General features: G+C 36.0%; 3 protein-coding genes and 2 long non-coding RNA genes across 5 annotated transcripts; 2 read left to right on the top strand and 3 right to left on the bottom strand.

Annotated features, from left to right (window-relative positions):
- Positions 1-2,098: 2,098 nt before the first annotated feature.
- LOC119070092 (venom serine protease-like) lies at positions 2,099-4,255 on the bottom strand. Its single transcript, XM_037174404.1, has 6 exons — positions 4,003-4,255; positions 3,909-3,942; positions 3,674-3,845; positions 3,396-3,604; positions 3,124-3,320; positions 2,099-2,385 (listed from the first exon to the last, which is right to left on the bottom strand). Exons 1-6 carry the CDS (start codon positions 4,054-4,056, stop codon positions 2,188-2,190), a joined length of 864 nt encoding a protein of 287 aa, XP_037030299.1. The 5' UTR covers positions 4,057-4,255; the 3' UTR covers positions 2,099-2,187.
- A 6,145-nt stretch (positions 4,256-10,400) lies between these two features.
- On the bottom strand, positions 10,401-10,768 carry LOC119070090. The gene is made up of 2 exons (XR_005086459.1): positions 10,652-10,768; positions 10,401-10,566 (listed from the first exon to the last, which is right to left on the bottom strand). It is a non-coding gene; the product is annotated as an uncharacterized LOC119070090 (long non-coding RNA).
- Positions 10,769-10,897: 129 nt separating this feature from the next.
- On the top strand, positions 10,898-12,040 carry LOC119070088 (DNA polymerase interacting tetratricopeptide repeat-containing, protein of 47 kDa). The gene is made up of 4 exons (XM_037174401.1): positions 10,898-11,057; positions 11,124-11,597; positions 11,659-11,823; positions 11,890-12,040. Exons 1-4 carry the CDS (start codon positions 10,945-10,947, stop codon positions 11,996-11,998), a joined length of 861 nt encoding a protein of 286 aa, XP_037030296.1. The 5' UTR covers positions 10,898-10,944; the 3' UTR covers positions 11,999-12,040.
- Positions 12,041-12,546: 506 nt separating this feature from the next.
- LOC119070087 (probable phenylalanine--tRNA ligase, mitochondrial) lies at positions 12,547-14,218 on the bottom strand. Its single transcript, XM_037174400.1, has 3 exons — positions 13,658-14,218; positions 12,848-13,603; positions 12,547-12,782 (listed from the first exon to the last, which is right to left on the bottom strand). Exons 1-3 carry the CDS (start codon positions 14,078-14,080, stop codon positions 12,615-12,617), a joined length of 1,347 nt encoding a protein of 448 aa, XP_037030295.1. The 5' UTR covers positions 14,081-14,218; the 3' UTR covers positions 12,547-12,614.
- A 1,716-nt stretch (positions 14,219-15,934) lies between these two features.
- On the top strand, positions 15,935-16,284 carry LOC119070089. The gene is made up of 2 exons (XR_005086458.1): positions 15,935-16,139; positions 16,215-16,284. It is a non-coding gene; the product is annotated as an uncharacterized LOC119070089 (long non-coding RNA).
- The last annotated feature ends 2,436 nt before the right edge of the window (positions 16,285-18,720 follow it).

Raw genomic sequence — 18,720 nt, 5'->3', positions numbered from 1 at the left:
CACGTTCACATATATAAGACAAATTCGTTTCAAGGCGAGGGCGTATTGACTGAACCGCGGTGAGCAATAAAATTATTTATTGGTTTTTTTTTCGCTGTTTCTAACGACTATGCAAGCATTGATGAATTAAAACAAATCCGATACCCATATCTGAAGTTGTTAGCATTATCACATGTGAATGGTAAAATTGAATTTTAAAAATTCATTTATATCCAATTTGCAGACTTGACTATTACACATTTCAGTCATGCAAAAAATTAACTCAAAAATAAATGAGGAATATAAAATCAGAACGGTTAACGTGGTGTGCAGTACAGCATGTTATCGATGTAAACAAATCAAAAGTTTCCTTACAATTTTACATAGATATTGACGAGTAGAACATGATATGCCTATTATCATTTCCTTCCCTATTTGCGTTTGAAAAGAGCATCTTTGTAGAACATATCGGCAAAAATTATCCTAACAATTACAGGGTATTACTTAATCTTTGTATTGCATAATAGCACTGAACAAAGCACTTGAACAGAATTTTCAAGATGGGCCTTCTCGACGCAGTAGTACAAATTTTTCATATAAAAATAAATAAATTAATTGGAACGCAAAAAAAAATGAAGGGCCAAATGACCGTTAAAAAAATCTGTTCTAGTGCTTTGTTCAGTGCTATGATTGCATGGATACAGGGTATGGTTACGACGTACTAGTTTACCCTGAAAACTACAAAAGAGGCATCATTGTTTTCATAGCTCAATTCGGTCATTTCGTGAAGTTTTATCCTGAATGCACAACAGCGCCATATTCAGCTACAGAAAGTTTCCTGAAAAGTGGTGACAACGTCAACAAGATCCATGTCCAATTATTTTAATTCCGTTGTTGAAGGAACAATAAATTTTCTTAGAATTAGAACCCTTGTTTGTATAACCAATACTAGATTACGAATTATGGTTTAAAGATAATCCCAAAGACAATTTCTCCTACTGCACTAGTCAACACAATAGTTGGAAGCCAGTCACGTATATTACATTTCGCAACTCAGTCCCAAACAGTACAACTTTATTAAGAAAAACGTTGTGCACTGCAGTAGATAATAGTAGATTACAATAGAGACCATGTAAATGGTCGATTACATTAAGCGATTGCAATTCATCTAGTAAAAACAACAATTTGGGAGGTAGCAAGAGGTACAAGTAAATCACACTAGAAAAAGCTCTACTCGCGGAATAAAATTTTTTATGAAATTACTTTGGGTAGCGTTTCAATGTAATATTTGTAATATTCCATATTCACTATAAGGTTGTGACGGTGCATATAAAAAAATTATGCAACAGAAGACTTTGTCATGGACCAAATTTGAATTTTTCTTTGTTGTAAATGCCAAACATATGCAGCCTGTTATAACGGACCTTTTTGTTCCCTAAGTGAATTTATGGTCTGCTCTTAATTCGTAATGCTAAATTAAAATAATTTATGTAAAATCCATTTGATAGCAATAAACGAAATTTTTATTGGCTTTTAACGACTTTTTCTATCATTGAAACGAGAATTTGTATACGGTAAGCGTAGGCATCATTAGGTCGACTACAAACAAAAGTTGTGGGTGAACGTGATTAATCAACATTTACCAAAAAATATTTGATAAATTGAGCATCTGTTGCCAACTTTGTATGTAAAATTCATTTTTTTTCTATCGGTTAAATATCAATTCCATCGGCGAATCCACTAACAATTATTTTTATGGAAAGATGCCTTTTCGAATGAAATAAAAAGAAAGAAAAACCCATACACGATCGCATTATTTTTGGTCAAAAGTTTTTAATTTTTTTTTATTTTTTAAACTTGACGCATTGTTTTAACGATCCATCAACCAACCAAACAGCTAAGAGACGTTTTTATGATAATTACGTGATTTGATTATAATTATATAAATTTCAAATGCTAAACGAAATTATAGGTTTTTATCATATTTGGTATGTTGAATGTTGATGACTTCTATATGGAGTCGAGACAGTATTTAATTAAGTTTTTAAAACTTATTTATTGTATTATCGATATGAGATTTGAATGGCTAATTTTTCATTCAATATGAAAACATTCAGTCAGGAGAAATGCTTAACCGAAACTCCGGAAGCTGACACTTATTTATTTGCATTTCTTTTTATTACAAAATGAATTCCATGGAATCACATATTAGCCGAGATAAGCATCAGGATCGGCACAAACAGCAGCATTAGCGATAATTTCTTGTATCCATGGCAAAAATGTCGTCACTCGACTGTATATTCCGGGCGCATTTTCCGTACCACAACCGATGCCGAACGATATTACACCGAATTGTTCGTGTCGATTAAATCCCATTTCCACAAAAAGCGGGCCACCTGAGTCACCCTTTTCGGCAAAAAAAAAGAATTCAAAATATAAGTTCAAGTTGCAAGTTCATTGTTCAAGTTGCGTTGAAACTGTTTGACAGTGTTCAAAACTGGACTGAAGAGATAAATGTGTCGGCTCTAAAAAAATGGGTCAATTTTGACACTTATTGTGTGACGTAGTAGTGACAAAAATTCAATAAAATATTGTGACGTCATTTGTGTACAACCCGTCTTTTTTTTATTCAAGGTTTGCCTATTCGACTGCTGTATAAAGTGGTAGTAACAAATGCCACAGCAGAATTTCGCATTCTATATGATTACACTCGCTGAGGAATTAATGTCCTGAAGGTAGTTTGTCACAATTTCTCAAATCAAGAAATTACGAGCTTTTGTCAAAATATCAATGGCTAGAGTGATATGGCAGAATGGGTGACGAAGTCAATTGGAAATAGCTCATCTGTTATCGGCAGCAACAACAAAAAAGAGCATAGACTCATTATAGCTTCTAATACTTATATAGGTAAATGTATGTCAAAACAAATGAAGTAATAGATTTTGTATCAAACTCAAACATAAACATTTTACCAAATGAAGTAACAGATTTAATCTTTATAGCCCGACTCACCGGCCGTTTCTATTAGGTAAAAAGTTTCAATTGAAACAGAACCACTGACACTTCCAGAACTAGACATAATTTATATCCAATCGAAGTAATTCCAAGGTATAATTCAAAATTGATCAAACATTAATCATGTACCTGACAAGCATCAGCATTTTTACCATATCCACAAATCATGGTCTTCGGTTCCAACAGAAAACCGATCTTAGTCTTACGGCACTCCTGACTCGTTTGAACCATTACTTTTGTCTCCTGTAAATGTCTCGAATTATCGCCACCTGACCACATCCTTCCCCAGCCAGCAACGGTAGCCTTTTCGCCCTCATACCAGTAACCAATTTTATGAAAGAGAAATTTAATTTTTCAACCCTCCAAACGTACAGCACCAAAAAACCACAAATTGTTCTTACTATTGTCGCGTGGCAAGCAAATCGGTTTGATGTTGTCGGTGAAAGTTATTCGCTTGTTTGTTTTCATTATGGCAATATCTGATGTATCGTGATACTGCAATGCGGTAAAATTCGGATGTATGAATATATCCATGAAATCATATCGGTGACCGTCTCTCTTGATTCGATCGTGCATTCCGAGAACTGCATGAAGCTTATACGGATCGGTGCTGAAAATATAACAATAATCTCAGCTGAACGAATTTTTCTATGCAGATTGGTGTGATTGTATCTCTTACTAATAGACACAATGCCCGGCTGACAGAATGTGCTGATTGGATATTACGCTACCACCACAATAGATCTCGTTGTCTTCATCGAAAATTGCCGCTACCCATGGATACTCATGCGGGCTTGTATCCACACCTCCAATGATACGATTTTTGAAGATTGTGTTCGCCTGACCGCATTCTGTAAAATTAAGGTTAAGGTGAATCGATCTTGAAACCACTTTAGAATGTAACTGTAACATACCGCAGTTTGTTAGGATTTTCGATGCTTCAGTTATCTTCGAATTGAAATGGTTAATGTTAAGACAATAAATTCATTAATCATCGTTTTATCATACCACTGTCGGACGTCCAGACAAGTAGACAATGATTAATGCACTCAGAAAATGCATTTTTGAGAGAGAAAAAAAAACCGAAACGATCCACAAGTGCGATATTTACTGATTGAGTTTTTCCAGTCAATCCGAATAACTGGGCAGTGTTCAAGAGTTTTTATGATTTTTTTTTCTTGAAAAAGGTATAATTAATCGTGAAATTGAGCCTTTGCTTTAGTAATATCGGTTAATTTTCGGTCCTATACAAAGCTCATACAATGCTCGAAAACGTTCGACTAAAATTCTATAATTACTTTTCCGAAATTCTTGCAATTGTAGCAATACGATAAGAAAATGTATCGATAATTACATTTTACATGGAATGAATTTCTAAATTATTTTCTATTACTTATTCATAATAACGTATTAGACCTTGATGTTAAGTTTAAATGATTACTTACGTTCAACGGATTCAGCTGTATAGCTTCTTGAACTGTGCATAATCAGTTCTGTTGTTCCAGAAGCCCATTTACTGAAAACAATCGCTTTTTAAAAATGGGAAAATTATCACATCGACATATTAGTTTAACACACTTACACAAACTGGCCGACCAACGACAGAGCTTGTAAGTATTCTTTTGCTGAATGAATTTGTTTCATAATGCATTGCAAAAGATTAATCGAATGACTTCTAGCCACTGATTACAATTAGAAGCTATAAGTCATTCTTCGGTTCTCTGTTGAGGAGGTGTTTTACTTACAATTTTAATTTTTTTTTCGTCGGCTGAGCAGCACGACATACCCTTACTCTGAAGGTTCCAGTGAACAACTAATTTTCATAAAAAGATTCAATCTGGAAATTAGTTTGTTTTAACTGTTAGTAATGCATCCTAAAGCGGTCCTTTTACTATAATGTACTATAACTATAACTGGAGGAGCAGATAAACTAGAAAATCATCTTTCAATGTTAACCGAAAAGAATCCTTTGAAAATTTATGAAAACTATAAAATCCTTTTATCAGAAAATCCTCAAAGTCGAAGTGAATCCTCAGAATTGGTGCAAAAAAACTCAAAAAGAAAATCGATGAATATCTAGCAAAAACAGTAGAGAAAATCGCCATAACATAGGAGAAAATCATTTCTCAACGAAATTTACAAGAATCTGTGACCACTTTTATTTCAATTAAATTCATTCAAATGAGAATCTTGTCTTCATTAAATCGGCTGGTAGGAATTTCGCGCCTATACTGTGCGAAATTCCTACGTTTATACAGTAAAAAAAGGAATTTCGCGCCGTGTGAGATTTATTTATTACTCTGTAACAATTCATAATTGAATAAAAGAGTTTCCCATTAATTTCCATTGCATTTTGTTTATGAATTCACTATGGAATTACCATGTCGAGTCCTTCAAAATCACATCAACACAACATAACTCTAGTTCGCTTACAAACAATTCAAATTAGCTTCTCGATACAGGTGTGGGTCTGGGTATGTGGATTAAGACAGATATTTACAGAATTTACTGAAATTTACCGAAATTTCCCAAGAGAACACAACAAAAATACGGGGTATTGCTTCATTCTTATTCTTTCAATTTGTAATTAACTTTAAACTGCTACTTGAAGTAAATGTTTCTTTGATGAATTTATCTTCTTTTTTTAAAAGGAAAAACCAACCGAAACTCATTCTTTTAATATGATAATTTACTGATATAATTTTAATTTCTATCATTATAGCTTCAATGTAACGTTATTAATCACAATAATAATTCAGGAAACCACCGTCTAATTTTATAATAATAATATGCGAATTTCAAACACTTTTTCAGTTTCTAACAATAGCATCCAAGTATTTGATTTATTAAAAAAAAAAAAATCTCTACAAAAATTCGGCGGCGGAACCTTGAGCTTAGACATTTAAACATAAAATATCCAACAAAAGAATGGTCTGTTCTTGCAGTTATTTATTTTCTAAATATTTTATTATTCACTTCATACACAGATGGTTCAAAAATATATATGTATGACCACTTGACTACGCAGATTAATTTGTTTGTTATTTTGCAAACGCCAATAAATTACCATAAAATTTCTTACGCTATAAACACCCGTAACTACATCCATACATCATAAAAATGTTGAACCCACAACATTATTTAGAAATTTGTTACAGTCACAAAGAGAAATGCCAAAATGATAACTAAAAATGTATACCAATTAACCAATCGAATAGTGTATAAAACGTTCAATCTCTTCAACCTAATAAATTTTAAACAATTTCAACACACAAATTTGATGTATTACGAAGCGAGCATATCATTGAACATTAAAAAACACAACACTTAATCTTTGGGCATGATGCAGAGATATTAATTTTATAAGACCCACCTAAGTAAATCGAGAGAAGAAAAAAAAAGTTTTACGAAAAAGAGAACTGAGTTCATTGGTTCATAGTCAAAAAATTAAAGTTGCTAAAGATCGTCTCAGTTGTTTGAAAAATGATTAATTTTTACCGATGCTGAATGTGTGGAAATGTTTAATTGAATAATGATCATTGTTTGTATGGGCATCAGTAGAAGGACTTTTCGTTGTTAGTAAATTTTTGATATCCAGCGATGGGTGATGTGTTATTATGTTACAATCCGTACGTTTCCATAAATTCTTTCGACTATCTGCTATAATGTAGTATGAATAAATTTAATTATACTAAGTTATTTTGACCATTAACTTGTATCCGTTCATCGATCGACAACATAATAAAATTTAAATCAAAATGACTTTTTGCGGAACTTTCTTTTTTAATCAACACAAAACATTCTAAGAAAAAAGACTTTTCTACGCTAGAGATGAGCGGCAGGGCCTATTTTAGGAATTTATTTCCTACAGTGGAAGAAAAATAAGAAACTGGCAATACAATCCAATCAATGCTATGTATCCCAATGAATGTACAAACCAGGTATGGTCTGTCCATACAAACCGTAGGACATATCGATTTCAATAAACAAACTCACCTCCGAGTACAGTCCTCGGTACAGTCAAGGTGGTGTTTTTTGTCAATATCTCGAGTAAAATTTGACCGAATTTCATGATTTTTTTTTTTGATTGAAAGGTATTGACGAATGTAAAGTGGCCGTTGTACTTTCCACCTCCTAACAAAATGGCCACCGGCCGCCATCTTGGATTTTAGTAAAAATGATGTAACTTTGCTAAATTGGTACATAGAAAGTTCCTGCAAAGTGGAAAGTGATTGGTTATGTGTTTGGGGTGTTTTAAGCATCCCATATTTGTATAAATATATACAGCTATATTGAGCTATATAACGGTATATACAGCTATTTTGAGCTGTATACTAGCATATTCAACAGTAAATTGTTTATTTATAGTAAAATATAAGTTGATATAGCGGTATGTAGCTGTTTGAATAGGAATTAATTACATTCGACTTAGCACGGTGCTGTCGGTACTGCCTCTGGTAAGTTCTATGTACTCGATAAAATTTTAGGTCAGTTTGAAATTTGTGTAACATTTGAAAGGAACATCGTACGGGGCTTCGCAATTTTTAAGACGTACACATTTCATAAGAATTTTACTTTAACGACGTTTACTGGGGCAGTATGCTTACGGTAAGAGAAGGGTGACCGACGAATTTGGGTCACGTACGCAATATATGGTGCATTTGTTAGGTTTGTTATCTGTAAACAGTTCAAATGCATACGCATAAGCTCGAGTTCGAAGCATAAACGTGCGCGCGCAAGTTCAATACACTTGGAATGTTATGGCAATCGACAAAACGCTTGTTATATACTCGTTTTCAAATCACAATACGCTAAAAATCTTAATAATAGATCATTTCAATTTACCCTGTCTTTAAGCTAATTGTCACTGTTAGTAGTAACTGTTGAACATAATTCCTTAAACCTTCAACTTAACCGTTCAAACCAACTTTTTTTCTGGTTTCATTTTCTCTTCAAAATTTCCATAGATATGTGGCATGGACTGCGGGCGAACTACTTTCAGTGGGCTGCACATCTCTAATTTTTATTCTTGTAACATTCACCGAATTCTTGGAAAATCCAATATACTCATTTATATAGAAATCAACTTTACCGAAAGGTGAAGCAGTATATCACGACAGAGTAACGTTTATTTTACTCTTCCGCGGAGAAAAGTGGACTGCCCACAGTCTATACCATATGCCCATACCATATATTAAAAAAATTGGCATGTGACAGCAGGGGCATTTTCAAAGAACGTGTGAGTCCCAAGAGGTGACGCACTTGCATTTAATCCATTAAATCCATATAATACATTTAATGAAAAAAGTCTTTAGTTTTATCGAAATATTTAGACCACCCACCTAAAAAATTGGAAATTGGAAAATTAGATTTGCGCGATCCACAAGGCGTTTAAGTACTCGTGAGATATGGAAAAAGTTTTTTTGTTATATTAAAATTATATTAAATTTATTTAATCCATTTATTCCACTTTACACCAAAAACTCCTAAAAGTGGAATTTTACGCTTTTTTACATTGTACTGAGTTGGAGCACGTGGTTCGATGAAAATCAAGAAGTCTTTCTAAGACTTTTAAAGTATTTGGTAAGACGACAGTTTTTCCCATTTATTCCATTTAATCCAATTTTTATTCCATTTAATCCAGAAGTGAATCCGATTTTTTTTTCATTTCTTTCGATTTTACATTTCGGATTGAAATTGTCGGCATCTTTTCATTCCTTCCCTGTTAATGTTTTCTTGTATTAGATTTACAGCACAAAGATACAGGAAGCTCAAAATAATTAGCAATTTTTATGCGACTTCTTCTTTTTGCTAGATCCACACGTTCCACATCAATACATGTTCATGTAAGTCGGATCTACATTCGGATTTACTGCTTACACGAGCACGCTTAGAGCGAGGCAACTAGCGCTGTATACACAATATGCAAGCGTGCAACGTATTGAGAGAAGTGGAGAATTAAAGAGAAACAATGAAACACATGAATTTCTTGCTAATTTTGTGATTTCTGTAGGGAAAATGTGAATGTGAAAATGCGTAACATTTATTAGCATTTCCTTGCCGCCTATCTGACAGATAGTATCTGTACGTATACAAGCCACTATACAAGGTTTAAGGAGAGCGAAAACCAGTTAAATTTAATTGGTCTCGGGGTCAGCTGTCAAATATTCATCAATGAAAAAAGAAATTGAGAGTTGAGCCCAGTTTAAATTTGTATGTTATTTCTCTTCATTTTGACGTGTGACCCCGAGACCAGTTTAAACAAAGTGGTCAAAAATCGCTCTCCTTAAACAACATATATAGCCACGTATAGCAACATTCACAACAAAATGGCTTCTGTCGTCAAAACGAAATGGTGGTCGTCCATCAATTAGCTATGACACATGGCATTCAAAGCTTGAGATAGAATTAACTTTGGAGTATGACGTTCGATGGCAGTGACCGTCATTTCAGTTAGAATTCACTAGCCCCAGTTTTTACCGAAGGCTTGTTCATATAGAACTTACAACTTTCGGTTCAGTACCCATATCAACATATCAAGTTGAATGACTTGACTGACGATTGGCACGATATGCCGAAATGGTTCAAGAACACAACTGTTCTAGTTGAGTTCATACTGAGCGTCATTCAATGACAAAAATTAATTCAATTAAAATTTCTCTCAAGCTATGTTTGCCTGTTACTCCTCATTCGATCGAAAAATCTAGCAAAATCCAAATTCTTTATTTTCTAAAATACTTCAACCTTTAAGATGTAATCGTACTTACTACGTTTAGTTTTTAACAGTGAGACAGGGCCTATAAAAATTGCCAAAAATTTCCAAAAGCTGCGAACGTCCAACGTTTAGCCGGCTCTCAATGATTTGTTTGTTTATTCACGCTCTCATCTTTCAAATTAATCATGCTCATTTGAAACTGATAGGGTCAGGAAATAATCGAGAGTCAGGAAGAACGCATGGCTGAGTTCAGGAGTTTCCAAAATCGTTCGAAATATGTGTAAAATTCGGTTTTTGGACGTTCGCAGCTTTTGGAAATTTTTGGCAATTTCCAAAAATTGGCCCTGCAATGAGAAGTGGGAGGAGCTTCCATTGTCGCTCGTGAAGCGAGAGCTAAGCGGCGTAAGTGCGTGACACACTTATACAGAATTTCTATCCCCAGTTATAAAAAAAACAGTCTTCGCGACCTCAGACACCGCTTCATTTTCGACCCTACACAGAAAATAAGTGACAAGCCGAAAAAAGAAAGATTCTGTAGAATTGAATGGCGAATTAAATGAGGCTTGCCTTTGTTCGCGATTTACAGCTTATCTTCCATGGCTACAGACGCTTAACCTTCTGCATACTTCGATCGATCGGTAATTACCACAGCGGGATGTATGGACTTAAAGTGAATGAAAAGAGCCTTCAGTTAGATTGTCAAAAAATATTTTTTTTTTTTCTTTCTTTAAAGTAATGTACTTTGTAGCTTTTTAACAATACATTCGTAGAATATCAACCGTCAATCTTCTTCCTCATTTCTTGACACTTCGATTCGCCTTTCTTGGCGAAATGAGCTATTCGGTTTTCCAAACTTTCTGAAAGTGAAGAAGAAAAACAAATCAAAATTTCGACTCTTTACTCCGGCTCGCTTGTTTCAGAGCCAAACAACTGTCAACCTACCACATCGTGTACGCGTCATTAACGGTTGGTACTGTTTCGATCGTACACCTTCCAATAGAATTTCAATTTGACTGTTGAACGTCGGCTTTTTTAAATGATTCACGTAAATGTCTTGTATATGGACAGCATTTCATGCATCATGGTCGTTCTGCGTTTCGAATAATTCACTTTGTAGAATCGATCAGATTGAAATATGTCAACTTACTGAACACTGCTGATGGTGAAGAGAGAGACAAGAAGCGTACGAATATAAAGAGGATGGCAATTTTTACATCAAGCACAAGAAATACAGAATGGCCATCTACAGCTACACGGAAGGACTGAATAAGAAATTCAACAACGACGAACTGAGATCGACTCTGTACAACAATCGTAGTGCAGCTCATTTTTTCATCAAAAATTACAGGTGACAAATACGTTACTTTCGAATCCGCACTCTGACAAGATAATAAATTCAAATTCCTGATGGTAGATCATCGATTGGAGACGCTGGCAAAGCGTTAGCCATCAATCCACAATATTTAAAGGCCCATATTCGCATGGCTCAGTGTTACAGTCTGTTGGGGAAGTACGATGATTGCATTAGGGTATGCGACGAAATTCTACATTCCATTCCGACATACCAATCGGCTATAGAATTGCGTAAGGCCAGTCAACAGAGTAAAATCAATCAAGCGAGAGACCAACGGAAATTGAACGCAACGAATAGGAAGAAAGAAGAAACGTTGAACCGAACGTTGCTGGAATTGGAAAATCGAAAAATTAAATTCGAAGACCGAAAATACAATGCACCGATTACGGACAGTCTAATTCAACCGAAATTGGGTCCGTTGGAAGACTTTCCCGTATCGATTGATGAACACGGACTGTTGACTTGGCCGGTTAGTTTCTGCTATCCAGAATTTTTGTTCAGCGATTTTCAGCAACAAGTCAGCGAAGATGTGACGTAACTGAATTGAAATTGATTCTAGCCGAAATAGGTCTGATTCAGATGTGTCCCTTTGCAGAATGATTGATGCCTTATCACACCTGTTTGCTGAACCACTGGAATGCGATAGGCAACAGAGATATAGGTTCGATTCGTGCAATGTCTACTATGAAAATCGAATAGCCGCGTCTGTGCACAAGGTCAATTTATCGCAGACAATTAGGCAAATCGTTTCCGAGAAAGGGTAAGTCAATGCATAAGAGTTAGAAATTGCATTCGGTGTCCGTAACATTGTTTTGATTTCCATCAGATTTCTTGTGAGCGGTGGATGTTTGATATTTTATGTGGTACCGAAAGATTCAACCGTAGAGACGGAATATGTTAACAAGAAACGGAATCCACTTGTGAAACCGTTATAATGCGAAACGAAATTAAAAATTCAATGATGAAACGAAGAGAAACATTTTTTTGTTTAGGAAAGTCTCAGTTGGTACGCTTCATTGTACAGTACAGCTGATATGTGAAGCTTTGAGCTAATTTCTCTGAAAGTCTGAAATGAACAACGTCTACGACGATTTTCCGTTTCTGATCATAATCAACCTTGAATCTCAGAGTCCTCATTCCACATTCCTTACATTTCACCTGGAACTGTAATTTACCGTGCGTCCATCTAGCATCGCTGTTAACTGGACGACAGTGGTTATTGATTGTACAAAATAGTTCTTGAAATGAAACTTAAAAACCTGCACTACAAAAAGACCAGTAACAGAATTCGCAAAACGACTACAATGCAGTTTGGTTCGATGTTACCAATTCCACGTACATCGTCAATTGGCTTATCAAGCTTGTAGAGCCGAGTCGTTGGATTCGTTAATAAACCGAAGCCCCAAATTGTCAGTGAGGCGCAAAACTTATTCTGAAAGTTTGAAAGTTGACTGGAAATTTGTAAGAAAATAATCAAAGGATGTGCACTGTTATCGTATCACTCTATTCATAATTATTTTACCGAACGAAAACAAATCTCAGGTTCACACTTTATCGAATCGTAACATTTAAACTTTGTTCAACAGTTGACGCTATTTTGCTATGAATTTCATTTACTTCGTCTTGAGTCAGCGTTTTTTCCATGTGTCGATAGACTATTCGAAAACACAGACTCGACTTGCCAGTCTTTGCATTGGTGAACTTATCAACAAGAGACACCTGTAACAAACGGACGATGTGTTAATAGAGAACCACTCGGGGAGTCATGGATTTTTGATGCGTACCTGTTCGACAAAATCACCACCCACATCCCGAACCAAATCGTAAAAATCATTCTCCGAAAAGTTTTCGGGTTTTACATTGTCGGGTAACCAAAACGACACATCATTCGAACATTGCGGATACACCGAAACCGGTTTGTATTTTATGTGTTTACCGAAGTCTTCGGCTTTGAATTGATTCAGAAATCCGCTGTCGTTGCTCCAAAACAGACGAATGTCGGGTATTTCGAACAAGACCATTGCTAAACGTTCCAAGCCAACGCCGAACGCCCAACCAATCGTATTGCTGATGCCACTCTTTTCCAATATTTCGTTTCTTATAATACCCGAACCGAGCAATTCCAGCCATTCACCCTTCCAGTAAACTTCTAGTTCCCATGACGGTTGCGTGAATGGAAAGTATGAATCGACCCAGCGGTATTCAACGTTTTTGCCGAATAAATGTTGTGCTAGTCCGACCAGAACCGTTTTGATTTCATGTTCCATCACCTTAACCGATTCCATTGTGTGACACGGCTGTTTCGATTGATCGATGCATTTCAGACTGGACTTGATCGGTAGGAACGATGATGGATTTACTTTGAAATTGCTCTCGAAAATCTCTAGCTCCAGGTTGTTTTTGAACAGCTTATCGCGATGTAACGTTCGAACGGCATCGATCTGATGGAATACTGGAAAGTGAGTTGCATCGATTTCATCACGACGGTAGACATCACCGACAATTAAGTAGTTATCCAGTCCGGATTTTAGCAGATCAACCTGAAGAGAAAAATTGATGTCAACGGTATTTATAGTGCTCATCTACGAACATACCTGATGGGCTGTAGTGTGGGCACGTAACAAGTGTTGTTCATTCACATAGTAGCAGTCACTCTTCGCCCTGCTTACATGGTCTTTCGGAATAAGTAGTTGGTCAAAATTCTGTTCTGTTGTCACAACTGGCGACAGATTATCGAACACACTGAAAATTGCATTTCCCTTTGGGTTGACAAATGTTTTGTAGAAATAATTCACAATTTGATTGCGTATTATGCAAAGTGGATGGTTCTTCTGCAAATAGATGTTACGGCCAGTATAGGACAGTATTTTCGGTGTGACATTTGTCCAACTATCAGTTGGATAGTTCCCATTACAAACTGAAACCGTATTCCGTACGGCTGGACTTGTGCTCTGATTTCGCACATGCCAAACCAGATCTTTTCGATATTTTAAAATTTTGTTCAGTTCCCGAATCATTTTCACCGTATTTTGGTTGAATTGTCAAAAGTTATTGTGGTTAGAAGTTTGTTTTTGTCCAATGCGTCCCAGTAAAAATTTTTGGGACTCGCAAAAATGTCGTTCTTGAATTATTGAGCGACAATCAAATCGAAATGAGAAGTTTGTTGGAAGAACTCATTTGTATATGTATTTTTGATAGAGAAAACAAAAAAAATCACTGATTTTTACTGAGCGAGGAAATTATACATCTCTAGAGAGTCTACACTTCTCCAAAACATGTCAGAACCGAGTTTTTGAATTTGAGTTTTATCGATTCCAATATTAAGTCAGGAATGTTTTCCGACCTGTTGAGGTCGCCAACCAAGCTTAAGTGATTAAATCAGTCCAAATTATTTTCGGGAAGAATTCACGCCTTAATTGCGTTTCAGAATTTTAATTTTGAATAAATCAGTAGATGAACGAATGAATTAAAGAATAAAATTTAACGCACAGCCTTATGGCCGACGATCGCTGATGTACATATTTTTTATTTAAATGCGCAAAAAAAGACTGCTCACTATAATGACGCAGTCAGTAAAAAAGTGATCTTTTCTAATCTAAGATTAAATTTACAATAAATAAAAAACATCTATCCTATTTTTCCCTAATGTGCCCAAAATACAGGCGTCGTTTCCACGTTGTGTGTATAGCGATGTAGGACATTCGATATTTTTAACATTGCGAATTGGCAACGGACTATATTAGAATATCTACGAGTAAGTGTTACATAGAAAACGAATTATGAGTCGAGAGCTCTAGCGCCAAAGCCACGGGTTCAGACAAATAGATATTTGTACTAAAAGGAGGGGGGGGCAGACACTTCATTCAATTGTTCATTAAACATCCTGTGTAGATCAAACGTTGCATTCAGTGATCAAAGGACAGTATACAGGACATTTGGGATCACTAAAAATACCACTAGCTGAAATGCCTACAGAAGAATTGCTAAAATATAATGGCAGATAATAAGAGAAAGGAAAACAAACAGAGCCTTTGCTATTCCCTACCCACTAACGGTTCACGTTTAGTGATTTTAACAAAGACGACAGAGCTGTTTCGACCACAGGATTCAGTGGCGGTCTGGGGGTAGCGTGATCATCAGTTGTTTCCACTGATCCCTTCCCAAGACAGCGACAGTAAATCTTTCGATTGAACAAGCGTTTGAAAGTTTACTTAGAGAATTTTTATTTTACTGATGGAAACACGGGTAAATTTTGAACGCTGCTAAAAAATTCACAACCCAGATGCAGCAAAAGATCAAACAAAACGCAACCGACGCAACCAAAAGAAAATCAAATTAACAAAATCTACTAAAGTATCTCACCATTCATCCACACAAATTGCATTCATTCAAACCGTATCCATCCAAATTGCTTCAACCGTATCGCACTTATCCAAATTGCATTCATCCAAATCGCATTCAGATTCAAATTCCAATTCCAAAAATCACCAAATGCATTGTACGACACGAAAACATAAAGTATGTTATCAAACACCTCTGAATTGATCACGAATACTTTGGGTATCTGTTCTCACAGAACGTAGATACGAGGTAGTGTTCCGCAATGAAAAACTAGATACTAGGTATGGTCAATCGACCGATTTATCTTGAACGCACTCACAATTTATATGTCAAATTACTACGAAAATGCTTTTAAAAAACCTCTATGTGCTCCGGGCCGACATTTAACCTATTCCGTGCTCATTTTGGTGTTCTATTCTAGTGGTCCTAGCCAAGTTTATTTCCCAGTGAAAATAAATACGAGCAGCAAAATGATTCCCAACGCAAAAGTTTAAGAAAATACAGAAAAAAAACAAACAAAGTTAGCGGTGTGGCCGTCCTAAAAACTCAATGACACTTCCGAAAGAAAGATGAAGTCAACAAATCGACAATTTCATTTAAAACTTAATCCAGCGAAAAATTATTTAACAATGTGTTTACTAAATTGCATTCTCATATCAATTGTAACATTAACACATAGTCTACCGATCTCAACGACATTGTCCAGTGCCATAGAAAAACATCCGAAATATCGAGGTAACGATTTGAACTTTTCTAGGAAATGGTTTTGTTGATGTCGTTTCAATGTTTGCTTCTCGTGACAATTTTCAGATACTTTACTAAATGCTACAGTAGTTCCGTTTGTTACCGAATGCAGCTCAACGGACAAACTAAAACCGCAGCAAGAAATGTTGTGCGGGTCGTACTTTGAAATGATTGAAAAATTGGACCGTAGCAACGTAAAAGGTTTAACTACTGTTGACGAATTCACCAAAGCCATGAACGCATCCAATCAAACCCAAATCGCAGAATTCCTGTGTCACGTTTCCGGGCTACGTACCAAACAATCCGAACGAATATCCCTACTCGCATATGTTGTACGACCGTCTACCTACCCTTTGTCCAGTATTTTGTGTCGATGACAATCTGGTCATGGTCAAACCGATTTGTCAAGTAAGTGCAATCGGATTTCAACTATCGAATGTCGACATACAACCCGTGCAACCAATCAATGCGGTCACCAATTCTACATTTAATCAACTGTCAGTTGAAGGTATTCGAAATTTGGGTAATGTACGTGCAGACTCTTCATCAAAATCAGATAAAGCATCCGGCAGCGTCAAGCCAGATAAAGATAAACTATCGGCAGCTATGCCGATCAATGCGAATGATGCTGATGTTGCTATAAAGCAAGTGGTTGAGCAATAAATGCTAAAGCGAAGGTCGATGAAGTCGATGAAACGATTCACGAAGAAAAGATTGATGGGCTCGATGGAAAAGCCGCGAAGAAGATTCTAGTCCAATTGCCGAGTCAGCAGTCGAAGGTTTACAAAATATGGACTTTGGAGAGGGTGAGGCAAAGATTGACGTGTCAAGTGCACTAAATCCAATCCAACGGCAACTGTCAAACAGGAACTGAAGCCAACTGCGAAAACGTTTAAATCCAAGCGAAAATCCAATTCCTAACGGGGAAACGGCCGAAAAACCAGTCATCAATGAGGAACACTCCCTGGTGGATACTGACATTGATGAGGATGTGGTGAAAGACGACGAGGATAAGGAAAACTACAAAGTTGTCACCGAGGACAACGACGATTTCGATGTAAATGATGTGAACACCAAAGATAAACTGGTCAACATAAATGACGACTCAATCGAAACTAATGAAGGCGATGATATGATGGACTCACAAGGTGCTCAGTCAGCTAAATCACCGCCAGAACAGGCGCCATCCAATGAGCAATTGCACAATCAAGAAGATCCATTCACCGATGATACCGACTCAAATTTCTTCACCTATTTCATGTTTCTACTGTTGGTGTGTGTCATCGCGTATGTGGTTTATCACAACAAGTCGAAAATGCTCGCTTTGTTGCTTGAAGGACGCCGTTCCAACACGAACGGAAGAAGTGGCTTATCGCGCAGAAAGCATACAGCTGCTTATCGAAAATTAGATTCAAATTTGGAGGAAGCAATAACGTCGAGGCGTAACGCAGATCTACACAAGTCATTTATTAAGCTTCGTGGAGCATGTGTGAGGCGTGTGCGTATTTTTTGCGAATTATGTTAATTATTTGATTAATTCCTGTTAAGTATTTTGCATTACGTACTTTAGAATAAAAAATTTCGAGAAGGGAAATCGGCACCGCTTTTCTTTCTCGTACATTTTTCCATTAGAGTACATCGATGGTTACATCTCAACAGCGACTTTGGCATGCGTGAGTAGTCGGACATATATATTGTTCTCCTTCATTCATAAACAAGATTTTACATAAAAGAACAAAATAAGGTGCCCGACTACTACATGATGACCGGGGATTGGTACGCTTACCCTAACTCCGGACAAAAGGAAGGTAACAATAATTAAAAGAGCTCAAGCAAAACAGTGTATTCGTAATGTTGAATGTGTAGAAATTCTTGACCTTTATGATCAGACCTTGATGAGTCAGTAAATTTTTAATTTGTAGCAAACGAAACTTAGAACAAAAAATTGTTGTCTGAGCAAATTTATGCTGAAATTTCACTGCCTCTGACTGTAGAAAATTTCTGTGAAAATTTTTGTCCAGAAAAACGTTGAGAAAAATCCATGAAAGTAGGATTAGCAGATCGATTTTCCGTTCCAACACATTATTTGAACTGTTCAAAGCAATAGACTTTTGCAGTTATCATTTCTAGAGATGTAACAATGGTCCATGCAATACGGAAAAAAAGCTGTAGCATCATTTACCGATTGATGAATGATGAGTTAAAAACGTTGGCTTTTTTCAATGCAATGTTTTGTTTGGACTTTGAATGTTTTCATAGTGATGATTGCTATAAAGGTCAGCCTGATTAATAATGACTGCTGTTTTGCTGGCATAGTAAATTTTATCGAATATCCATCAGTTTTTCTTGAAAAATATTTAGGAATTTTTATAGCCTGATAGCGACGATGTTTTTTGTTTCTTTTTTTGTAGTATTTTGTAGTAAGAGCTAAAGAATTTAGGATAAAACGATTTATGGAAATGTAGACCTAAGAGTGTGTTGAATGACAGGTTTTTTTTTCAAAATGTAAAATATTCAAAATATTTAAGATACACTGATTTCTAGCAAATATTTCAATTCGTTGGAGCAAGAA

This window comes from Bradysia coprophila (assembly GCF_014529535.1).
Source record: "Bradysia coprophila strain Holo2 chromosome X unlocalized genomic scaffold, BU_Bcop_v1 contig_45, whole genome shotgun sequence".
Classification (NCBI taxonomy): domain Eukaryota; kingdom Metazoa; phylum Arthropoda; class Insecta; order Diptera; family Sciaridae; genus Bradysia; species Bradysia coprophila.
This window is presented reverse-complemented; position numbering and strand designations above follow the sequence as displayed.